The sequence below is a fragment of the Neoarius graeffei genome, chromosome 15 (assembly GCF_027579695.1).
Source record: "Neoarius graeffei isolate fNeoGra1 chromosome 15, fNeoGra1.pri, whole genome shotgun sequence".
NCBI lineage: Eukaryota > Metazoa > Chordata > Actinopteri > Siluriformes > Ariidae > Neoarius > Neoarius graeffei.
Window position 1 is genome coordinate 42,467,550 of NC_083583.1, and position 12,476 is coordinate 42,480,025.

The window sequence follows — 12,476 nt, forward strand, 5'->3', positions numbered from 1 at the left end:
AGGGCCAGGACTAAAATTAATCAAAACCTTCTGATCAGACTCAAAGATTTAAACACCACTATAGTAGAATATCTTTTAAAAAAAAAACCTTAGGGTTTTCTGCAAAGATTAGTGAAGCAAATGAAGTTTGTCTTAACTAATGTGATCAAAACAAATCATACACCAAAGTAACAATTATGTTAAGTCAGCAAGTTCATGAACTTGGTCAGCTCCTACAAGGAGAGTTTTATTCCCAAAAAGGGACTGAATTTACAGCCCACCTTTAAAAAAAACCCTGCATTACACTACTCTAACAATATATGAATCATTTATTAGCTTGCTTCTAATGTTTTCCCTTAACCTAAATGGGGTGTTTGAGAATAAGGCTCTGCACATTAATTCTACAGTACAAATAAACTGAATCATTTAAAAAAAAAAAAAAAATCAAATTTCTGCACACAAAATAGGTATGAGGCTAAAATAATCCAGAACTTACAAGAGCTCTTGGGTTTATTTGCAACTCCTGCAGTACTATGCATCTCTGCCATCCTGTGTCTGTTATCCATAGAGGAAGTTTAAAAAAAATAAATCTTGTAAACACTAGCATGATTCTAAAATTCCTTGACTGTCACATGACAGTTATGTGCACAAGATGAAGTTATTACATTACACACATTGTTATACACCAAAATTATACTTCACCTACATTTAAAGCAGAATCATACCATAATGTGGAATTAAGCTTAAAATCAGTGCAAGAGTAACAGTGTGAGACAATTTTATTTTCCATCCCAATATAACTCGATAAAAGGCAAAACAGCTGATGTAACTTCATGGATATGTGAACGTCATAGAACCACGCTTTAATAAAGGCATTTTTTTAATCACAGCATGGGAAAACATAAGGCATTTTCAAACTAACACACAAGTGTCACTTAAAATCAACCAGGAATCCAATAACAGGATGATGCATGTTCAGATACGAGATGACAGTCAACCAGCTTGAACAGTGAAAAGGCCAAGCACACACATTCCCAGTTAACAGCTACTATAACTTAACAGTGCAAAGCCTGCACTGGGATAACTCATTTTATTTTAATCTGTGTGTATAATTAACAGGAAACATTTGCATTCACATTACTGCTGTAACTGGTGCCCTGAACGCAATACAGAATCATTATATGAACTCACTTGGGAGTGTCACCCAGTGCTACTCACGATAGTGCAGAATCATTTATTGACTGTGCAGTCTGAAATGTTCACCTTATTTACGCACAACTGAAATGATTGCAGTCTCCCTTTGGTATCTGTACAATCCAGACAAGGTTTCTTGCCCCATGCAGATTCTCAGCCAAAAGTTAACCTAGCAGGAATCCCTTTCTGGGACCGGCTGAACAGCAGCCTCACTTAGTGTTGGGAATCTCCAAGTGGAAACTCCTCAGATTGGCTGGAAGCTCAGGACACACTGATCCCTCACCATCCTTTTCCTTAGGAGCGGGTCACACGATCAGTGCCCAACCAGAATTACTTCCAAAATCTAATTCATTAAGTAGCATGAATTCAGATGTGATAGTGGAAGGAAAAAGGAAAAGTACACAAAGTCTTACACAAACAAAAAATCAAAATCAGGACAAAAAAAAAAATAGGAATGTTATCTAGAACTTCACAGGACTGGGGAGAATTCTAGACTCAACATGAATAGACAGAGCTAGAGCAGTAGCGGTTGCACAATACACAGCAAAGAAGCGATGAGTGAGAGGAACAGAGGAAGAAGCAGCAGAGAGTGAGGAAAGAGTAGGGTCACAGGTTCTGGCAGCACTGGAATTTGCTGCCTTTCAGCCCATCAGTGGTAGGAGGGACACTGATGTCCACCACGTTGTTGCCAGGAGACTCGTCATGTGCAGACCTGTCTGCAATCTGCTTTTGTGATACAATGCGATAGATTTCTAGAAGAAAGGGAGAGAAAAAAAAATCAAAAATATTAAGCTTAAATCATACTGATGAACTTTAAATCAGTCTGTACAAGAGAATGTTTCAGAGTAGAATTGTGTCTATTGGGAAGGCTCTCCCAGACACCTCCATAGCATGCCTCTAAGGACTGCTACTTATCCTGGGCTTCCTTTGGTGCACAGTTACCCTGATAAGGATCTGTCTATTCCTAATGACAAACTGTGCTTCCTTCATGGACATGTATTTTCTTCTTTGCCCATTATGTAGTGCTAATAGATCATTTGACAGATTTCTGCATCCTATTATAACTTCCACTTATTCCTATATCTTTTTCAGTGTGTTTCATGGAACTTCATGGAAGATCTAAGGCAGGTAGTTGATTGCTAATTAAAGCGTAAAAAACAAAATGGGATGGACTAATATACATAATTTAAAAAATTAATTAAAATCAACGACTGGATGGTGAGACATGCCCCAACATGATTTGCTGTGCCCCCCCCAAAAAAAACCCTTCAAGAAGTGTTCTATTCCTCAAATAAATTTACCAAGATTTTTCATGAAAGAATGACACATTGTTACCATGTACATTACAGCAGATAAACAACTCTCAGCAGCCTCTTTTTCCTCTCAAAATTAAATCCTGAAGTCCTTCCCGTCACAGCAGACGTACAGCTTCCACAAAAGCATCGACACTGGAGACTTATTCCATAAATAAAAGCTCCTCACAAAAACGCCAACAAATTCTCTCATCTAATCATCTCTAGCCACTTTATCCTGTTCTACAGGGTCGCAGGCAAGCTGGAGCCTATCCCAGCTGACTATGGGCGAGAGGCGGGGTACACCCTGGACAAGTCGCCAGATCATCACAGGGCTGACACAGACAACCATTCACACTCACATCCACGGTCAATTTAGAGTCACTAGTCAACCTAACCTGCATGTCTTTGGACTGTGGGGGAAACCGGAGCACCCGGAGGAAACCCACACGGAGAACATGCAAACTCCGCACAGAAAGGCCCTCCCCGGCCACGGGGCTCGAACCCGAACCTTCTTGCTGTGAGGCGACAGCGCTAACCACTACACCACCGTGCTACCCACCATAAATTATAGTTTGTTTAATCTGTTTATGTCTGCTGTACAAGTTCCTGTGTCCCTACTATAGGAATGTGGTCAGAGGTGGGCGAGACCACATTCCTATAGTGGTGTTATATCGATGTAAACCTTGAACTACTGTCAAAGCTACTGAAATCTAAATCAGCACCTTCGGACAGTGTTGTGGTATAAGGACGTACTCACTAGGACTGACTGCCTTGTGTTGCACCCAAGAGCGATTGTCCCCCTCCCCACTGATCTGCACTCACACTGCACTTTGAGTAGGCCTACATCATGCAGCTTTACTCACCAAATACAATTCATGTTCATCGATGAGGGGAGAACCAGACCAGTTATTAACCCAAATATTCTCCAATGAACTGATAAATGTACACAATAGTGTTAAAGTTCTGTGCAGTTAGCGATCACAAATGAACCATGCTCGAGTGCACCTCTTCCAAGTAGGCCAAGTGAACCACACCTGGGCATGGCACACAGTGATCACACTACTCAAACGAAACGTGCTTTTTTTTGGGGGGGGGGGGGGGGGGGGGGGGGGGGGGGGTTGTACAGATTGCCAAGTGTGAATACACCCTAAGATCTTGTAACATACACCTGTAATGCGAATAAACCCACATTTGAACCCCCATGAGCTCACTGACTTGCATAACAAAGCAACCACCAGACACCAATTCCCTACCTGTGAGTATATTTTTAAAAGCCTCTTCGACATTTGTGGAGTCCAAAGCTGAAGTCTCAATGAAAGACAGGTTGTTCTTTTCTAATTTAAAAAAAAAAAAAATAAAGGGGGGGGGGGGTTAAACACCACATACATTGTTAAAGCCATCAATAATGCATTTATGTAGTCTTCTTTTAAAGATCTGGTTACAAGTTAAATCCACCTGCAAAGGCCCGGGCCTCGTCAGTGGGCACAGCTCGGAGGTGCCTCAGGTCACTTTTGTTTCCCACCAACATAATGACAATGTTGTTGTCCGCATGGTCACGCAGCTCCTTCAGCCAGCGCTCTACGTTCTCATAGGTCAGGTGCTTGGCAATGTCATACACCAGAAGAGCGCCGACTGCACCCCGGTAATACCTGAAAGAGACAACTGGAAGATCAGTTAAATTGTGAAACTAGAACTGAACAATTTCTGCAGAATAAAATGAGAGAAAATAAGCAATTCCTTTAAATTTGAGCAAAGTACAGGTTCTCTAAAGACTTCTATCCTTGTCCTCCAAATGGGACACCATCACACTGCACAAACACTAAGCAGCTGACGCCCAAACAAAACAAGAAGATAAAGGCAAAAATTGTCAAGTGCTCACTATACAAACATGGCATATTTTTAAAAATATTACCATGACCACAAAAACGTGTTGTGAATGTTTTACAACAAATCAGTATGTACATGTAATCCCTTAACTATGTACAGCATGTGTGCATATTCCTTAATTCCGCAAATGAATTAGGTGAATGTGCACTTTGGGGTGGCAACAGTAACCCTGCTTCACACTGGACCACAACACCCAGTTATTGATCATTTTCTTAGAACTGCTCACCCAGTCATGTTTCATCCCTTACTTATAGAACCAAGTGTGTTTGGACAGAGCCTCATGCACTCACGCTGATGTGATTGCTCTGTAGCGCTCCTGTCCTGCTGTGTCCCAAATCTGAGCTTTTATGGTTTTTCCATCCACTTGAATGCTTCGGGTAGCAAACTCCACACCGATGGTGCTCTTGCTCTCCAGGTTGAACTCATTGCGTGTGAAACGGGACAGCAGGTTACTCTTCCCCACACCAGAGTCTCCAATGAGCACCACTGCATAAATAAATAAATAAATAAATAAATAAATAAAACCCACTAAACTGATTTGTACTACAGGCTACAGTTCCATGCTCCACTGACCATCTCTTTCAAAACAATGATCGCTGGGGAGATAAAAATCTGTCTTTAAAGGAAACCTCCAGGATTTTTAACCTGGACCCCCCCCCCCCCCCCCAATTTCTTTGGGTCCAAACTTTACTAGGGGAAGAGAAGGAAGGGGTGGGGGAGAGATTGAAATCGGTCCAGTATTGAGACAGAATGCTACAACCAGCAACCACAAAACTGCTATACAACAATTCTAAAGAGCGGACATCCACATCAATGTAAACCACTGACAGACGAAAAATGTGTTCAACATGGAAAAGACCCCTACAGATGCACACTGGTATCCATTGACCTCAATAACTGCAGAGAGACTGGAGAAAGTGACCATTTCTCCAGGTCACTGCTTTACCTTTCTCTTCTTTTGGTCTCCGCTGCAGCACCCCATTAATTGACTGTAGTTGATTATCATACAGGGGCTGTTTTCTGAGGTTTACACAAAGAGAAGTCACAATTTGTGAAGTCTATTTCCAAAATAATGCCTGAATATTTAACTGATGACAGTATGAAAGTGTCAGACATGGAAAAGATCCTGGTTAGTGGTGAAAACAAAGATGTTTGGCCCATAGAATTACACTGTATAGAATAGAAAGCCTGTGTCATCACACAGAGTATAATGAAATTCAGAGCTGCTCCATAAAGTGCACACACAATAAAAAGGTATGTACAATATACAAAAACTACTATTGAACTACTAGCTACTATATACAGACATTTGTATAGGTCCTGCATGGAGAAGTATGGCAGTTTTGTGGTTGCCAGTTATAGCATTCTAACACTGGACCAATTTTAATTGCTCTGCTTTGTAAATCTGGATGGAAAGAAATGGTAAAATAGGGCTCAGGTTAAAAATCCCAGAATTTTCCTTCAAGGTAATTGCATTAAAACAGTATTTAGTACAGGACTTCTCTTCTGCATCTCCTTGAATTTTATGTAGAGCAGCTTAAATACTGGAACTCAATTCAAGTGTAGCTTTTGGGATGATTCAGTAGTAGTAGTAAACATTTCTATAGCACCCTTCACAATCCCAAGGTAGGTAGATTTATTTATTTATTTTTTTCCTTGGGGGGGAGGAAGCAGCGATGAGAGGGGAAAATAGTCCTGGAAAAGATAAGTCTTAATTTGAGATTTGAAAGTAGAGAAAGAAGAGCAATCACAGAGAGACATTTGAAATTAAAGAAATGGCACACCATCTTCCTGCAGCTCTGACATTATAAAATCAGCCAAGACTTGTTGGTTGTCCAAGGTTTGCAAAAGTAATACTATTTGTACAGAAACTGACCCCAACACCAAAATCTTGGCCACGTTTCAATCCTTGCACTAAATGGTACCAAATTACGTGCTGAAAAAGAAAGCAAGTTTGACAGCAAGATGGATTCGGTTTGCCGTTTGTTTTTAGTCCTGTGATGTTCCTTTGTGTATTTTTGTACAGGATTTACAGCATCAGAAACCACACGTTTGTTAGATGAAGCAGTCCGAGGAACGTGATCATTTAGAAACAGACTGCACAATGTTTATGCTGGCAGCTATACAAGATTCCCTTATGCATTATTAACATTAGCCTTGTAACAACTGTGCAAAACTAAAGATCTCGGTCATAAAACACAATCACAGATGGTCATATTTATGAAGAGGGTTACACTGCGATACGAACAATCCTATACCACTCAGTTGTACTATGCTTTAATTAACGGGAAATGGTTTCCACTGCGGTACTCTGCCATGACGCACATTTTTGTCAAACATCTGTGTGGCAGTGAAGCAGTAAATGTTGACCTTAACCAAAGCCATGGCATCTCACAGGGATTAAAACTGTTTATAAAGCCATCTTGTAACTTGACATTTATGACTTGCATGTGGAGATTCAGGTAGGAATGCATAAAAGCTTGCAAAAAACACCAAATGTCATCTTCCTCAATTGTACAGCTTAAAAAGGGTTGTGTGATTTTCTCGGCATCACTACTTGACTGGGAAGCAGGAGTGTTCAGGAAACATTAGATTAGACCAATTTTTTTTTGGGGGGGAGGGGAGTATTTTTAAACCTTACACGTTCTAAACTCATTCATCAGTTTACTTTTTTTGTGATCTGTTTAAAGACAAAGCTCTTAGGACTAGAACTAACAGTTCAGCATTTTTCTCCATTAAACATCACATTCACCCAAGAGTCAGGAATTACGAGTAGAAAAAGATTTAACCTTAATGCAATTTCTTTTGCTGAAGTAATTGATTTGAAAAGATGAATTTACGTGATCTGATCAAGACAATGGTAGTTAAATTGTTACAGGTAAATAAATATTCCAAACTACTGACACTAGAAGCTGCTTGAGATTTCTGGGGGGCAAAAAGGAAAATGTACATAAATTCCAAAATTTTAATGTAAATTCTGAAAACTTGAAAATGAACTGCAGGTGTAGTCCAATATGGGAATAAATTAAAGAGGGGGTGAGAAGGGCAAAAAACAGCAAGTAGTCAAAGTTTTGCAGTGTTTAACATCTGGTAGAGTTCTAGTGGGGAGCAGAGCCTCATTAAGAGAATGCATCAACCCGATTTTTGATAACGACCGTACAACATCCGTACATGCGTGTACCACCACAGGGAACCCGATTGTAAACGCAAAGCAATGCATGTCAAACACTTGTCCACCGGAAAACAAAATTTGTATCTTTATTTACATAACATAGATGGGTTTTTATCCAGCAGTTATAGGGTAGCCACACTAGAGGCGGAAGGAGTTGGAATGCAGTCAGAATGAAAATTCTTCGTATATTCCAGGATATTCGAAGTGCATTCTAAAAATTCTAACTGCATTCCAAACATTCGAGCCCATTCTTGTGGCCGGCCCAAATGTTTTGCTCATGCTCAAAACATTCGAGGTGCATTAGAAGAGGAGAAATATCAAACGGCATTCGAGGTGTATTCTAATTGCATTCTAAATATTCTTACAACATTCGAAACATTCTGATCATGTAATAGGGAAAAAAAAAAAAAAAAGGCAAGCCACTTCAAATCCTGCCAGAATGTCCCAAATGTGCCTCAAATGAGCCAGAATGAAAATTCTTCGTATATTCTGGGATATTCGAAGCACATTAAGTATTCGAGCTGCATTCTCTGAATCCTTAGCCCATGTTTACATTAGACCGTATCAGCAGATCATCAGATTAACGTTTTTAAAACGATTAGTGTGCACACAGCAACACCAATACACGATTTGCATGCACATAGCAACGCCAATACACGGATACGCTCGGCTCCGCAGGCATCCTGCGCTCCAAATCACTCCGCCCTGAACAGCGAGTGCCCTCTGGAGGGTGCGCACTCCGGCCTTGCGCAGCTCACACAGCGCGCGAGTGAAGTGCACAAGCTGTGATTCGGGACTGAGCCGCTGTGTGTGTGATCCCAGCGCATATCACTTACTACTTGCAAGTGGAAGGATGGCAAGCCTAAAGACAATCATAACTACACAATGGGCAGTATTTGCATCAGTATTTGCAGTATTTTCATACTTTTATACTCTTTAATGAAAGGTGATACAAGGCGGAAGTCCGCGCCGTTTTTCAGCAGTCGCGTCACATGACCAACGCCAGCGAATCAGGAAGGTGGATGTCAGTGACGTTGTCCAATGAGACGCCAGCTAGAGCTCAGCACAGCGTATCCGCGTATTCTCAATGTTTACACAGCACCGGAGCTGACACGATCTGGATTGAATACGTGGACCCTGGCGGATTCCCGTTTCCCGGCGTTTCCAGGCGGTTTAATGTAAACAGACAGTGCATCCGCGAAGAAAACGAGACAGATACGGTCTAATGTAAACATAGCCTTAGACATTCGAAACATTCAGCGGCTATTCCGGGAGCATTCTGACTGCACTTGAGGTGAATTCGTACAGCATTCGAGGCACCTTCCGACCAGACTTCGGGTGGTATTCAGGCAGCAATCGAACCACACTCTTACAGCATTCGAAGTGCATTCTTAAAGCATTCTAGGTATTCCTGCTGTGTTCCAACTACATTTGAACTGCATTCAAAAGCTAATACACCCAGAATGTGCAAGAATCATTCAAGGCAGGCTCGAGGCGCATTCTAAGTATTCAAACGGCATTCTTACAAAGCTGTAAGAATGTTGGTCAGTTTGAAATTCCCACCCAAACGTGGCACAAATTTTGAAAATTCTCATTCCGGCTGGTTCTGCTTGATTCCTGCTAATTCCGAATAAGTGTGACTGGGCCTTTATTTTTAACTTGCTTTTTTTTTTTTTAAATAACATGGGATTATTTACCAACACATTTTACAGAATATTCAAGACAGTAATATAAAACCAGTTTTATTAGTCCTCTAGCTCAGACAATTAACAGTTTGCCATAAGGGCGGTAAACAGATGTAGGTGTAGGAAAAGGTTTAATATATAAAATATTTAGCCACTGTTTAAAAGCAGCGCTTCTGATGAGTATGAGTAAAATATTTGCGAACGCACAATCAACCTGAGTAGATTATGGCATATGAACCATCGAATAATGCAGTGTATTTCATGTCAGTAAATTGCTGCATTGTTTTGACTTTTTTCCATATTCATATACAACATGGGGCAAATATTACAATTGAAGGAGAAAAGATGGTCAGATGATATGAAAGCTTGAAGACTCTCACTAGCCACTTCAACAGGAACATCTGCTCATTCATGCAATTATGAAAGTCAGCTAATCATTTAGCAGCACAGCAATCATACAGATCCAGGCTCACTGAAAATGGACAGCTGAAGATTTTCCAATCTCCTATAGTCCAGTTTTGAGGAGTCTGTACACTGTAGCCTCAGATTCCTGTATTTGACAGGAGTCAGAACCCGATGTAGTCTTCCAATCCTGTGGCCTCTCTTGTGTTGTGCATCGAGATGCTTTTCTGCTCACTACGGCTGGAAAGAGTAGTTATTTGAGTTAAAGTAAACTTCCTGTCAGCTTGGACAAGTCTGGTTTATCTCCTTTGACCTCAACATTTCCAACTGCAGAACTGCCGCTCATGAAGTTCACCGTTTTTCATACCATTCTGTGTAAACTCGAGACACTGTACATGACAACCACAGGACATCAGTTTCTGAAATACTCAAGCCAACAACCATGTCACAGTCAGAGTTACTGAGATCACATCCCCCCCCATTCTAAATGTTTGATGTGGACAGTATCTGAAGTGCTTGACCTGTATCTTCAGGATATTGTGCATTGCACTGCTGCTGTAAAATGATTGGCTGAATAGATAAACTGCATGACTAAGCAGGAGTGCAGGTGTTCCTCAAACTGGGTGGATATATAAAAAGACATTTTCAAAAGAAAGGCAAACGTTTTCAAATTTAGATTTACTGTAGCTACATTTATACACACACTCTTTACATTCAGAATGAATTAATTCCAGTGATTTCAAATGCACAGTTAACATGAGTGATCAGAGAGTTGTGTGTTTATGTCCCAAGTGTACAACTGGAATAGAACTTCTAACATGCACATAATCCTCCATGCGTGACTTATTCTGCACCACGTTTCTCCCATCAACATGTCATAACTTCATCACTGCACAAAGGCATACTGAACAAATGCAGAACTTTGAAGGCAAGCCGAGCAAACATTTGCATGACTTTTTCTATTAAACAGATTATCACCTCTTTCAGTCCAATTAAGTTCTCAGACTGTTTACATAAAGAAACTTCACTACGATCAAGCACAAAGCCAATTATTAACATACTATTAGGAGTCTATGGAAACACTTGCTAGTCATGACAATGAAAGAACATGTGTCAAGATGAACACACTGAATGTGCAGGTTGTAAATTAAACGTATATCCATTATGAGTGTACTTACGCACATAACTCCACTCAGCTGTACTTGCTTGGATTTTTTTTTTTAAAGAAAAGCATGCAAAAGACAGAAATCTGAACAGACTCTGTACCTCAGCTTAATGTTATATGAACTGTTAGTCTGATCAACACAAAGGGCCACTGTGATACTGTGGTAGTAAATAAATGACTAGTAGTTTGAAATCTGCTGTTCAAGCATCTTCATATCAGGACACACGCTCACAATCACGGGACTCGTTTTGGGGGAAACTGCTGTTTGGTATACTTGCATTTGAGACACTTTTAGAAGTAACGTTTACCTCCTGATATAAATTTTATGAACATTATGAGCCTGGCAGTGAAGTGGTGACGTCATCCAGCAAAAATCTCTCATCAATCATTTCCTCTTCAATGTGAGATAAAAACAGGCTAGCGACTTCCACAAACTTAACCTCAGCACCACACGACCCATTTCATTCCTTTTAACAACAGTTAAAAGATAACCAAGTTTTACAATGACTCAGTTTTTAAACAAACAACGACTTCCTTTAAAAAAAAAACAACAACCTCAAACTGGTGGGGAACATTAGCACAGTGGCTAATAATGACTAAGCGGTGGATAAAACCCACCGCTATATAGGCTAGTTAACGTCGTATAAAGTGCATTAAATTAAATTTCAGAGAAAAGTATTGTTTTACCTTAAACTAGAGCGTAGCGTAGTTTACTTTATCTACTTAGCAAAGTACCGAGCTAGATAGCGGTTAGCTTCCTCCATCTTCAGTAAAGCGGTATTTGAGACTGAGCTAGCTACATAGCTAACAAAGAAATATTACATTTTCAACGTAAGTCCCCACTAATTAATTAGTTTTACAAAATTATGGCATGGTTTCAAAAAAAAACAAAAACTACTATCAGCTAATACCAAAAGGCCTTAACAGAAAAGGCCACCCGTTGTCTGGTTAGCGTCATATATGGGCTAACTCCCAAATAGCCCTCAAATAGACACGTAGTGCACTACATAGCGCACACAAGACACGAATACATACGCAGTGTAGTGCGCTTACACAATAAGTAAGAAACCAATTGGGATACAACCAGAAACTGCTATCTAGCAAATTTAGCCTAGTATCTTAGCTTTCTAGCTAAATAAACTCGCATTAACGGTGCTTTTAAATTTTCACACCGCTTAACTACTATGTTTAGGCGCCTAAATTAAATTACAACTGACCTTTAAATAAATAATCATACTCATCATCTCGAGTTCCCATGTTAAGCTTTTTCCGTTATAGCTGAAATTCTAACGCAGCAGACCCCAACCGACAGGAAGAGAATTCACTCGGCTTTATAACACTGGGCTGGAAGGGCGGATTGTAGAGATGGGCGACTCACCAAGGAATCGGTTCTTTATGATCGAATCTTTTAATTCAGTCATACAAATTGATTCGAAATTCGAATAATGCATAAAATATACAGCAAAGCTGCCTGTAATTTTGTGTCTTATAATAATAATAACAATAATAATAATTATTATTATTATTCATAGTAGTAGTATTCTGATCATCTTTTTGAATTTATTTGGAAATTGCACACTATTAGAATTTAAATAATTTTATTTATTTATTTGTATGATTTTTCTCCCTAATTTAGTCAAGGCCAATCCACACCCACCAGACCACTTTCCCTATCAGCTACCAACCAGGGAGTGCAA

At 40.0% G+C, this 12,476-nt stretch overlaps 1 protein-coding gene across 2 annotated transcripts; it reads right to left on the reverse strand.

The window, feature by feature from the left end:
* Positions 1–740: 740 nt before the first annotated feature.
* On the reverse strand, positions 741–12,132 carry rab11ba (RAB11B, member RAS oncogene family, a). 2 transcript variants are annotated; one of them, XM_060941356.1, is made up of 5 exons: positions 11,997–12,132; positions 4,646–4,841; positions 3,924–4,117; positions 3,722–3,802; positions 741–1,925 (listed from the first exon to the last, which is right to left on the reverse strand). In XM_060941356.1, exons 1-5 carry the CDS (start codon positions 12,034–12,036, stop codon positions 1,780–1,782), a joined length of 657 nt encoding a protein of 218 aa, XP_060797339.1. In that variant the 5' UTR covers positions 12,037–12,132; the 3' UTR covers positions 741–1,779. The 2 variants fall into 2 exon arrangements, with proteins under 2 accessions (XP_060797339.1, XP_060797340.1); XM_060941357.1 differs by having other exon boundaries at positions 12,017–12,119.
* Positions 12,133–12,476: the final 344 nt, after the last annotated feature.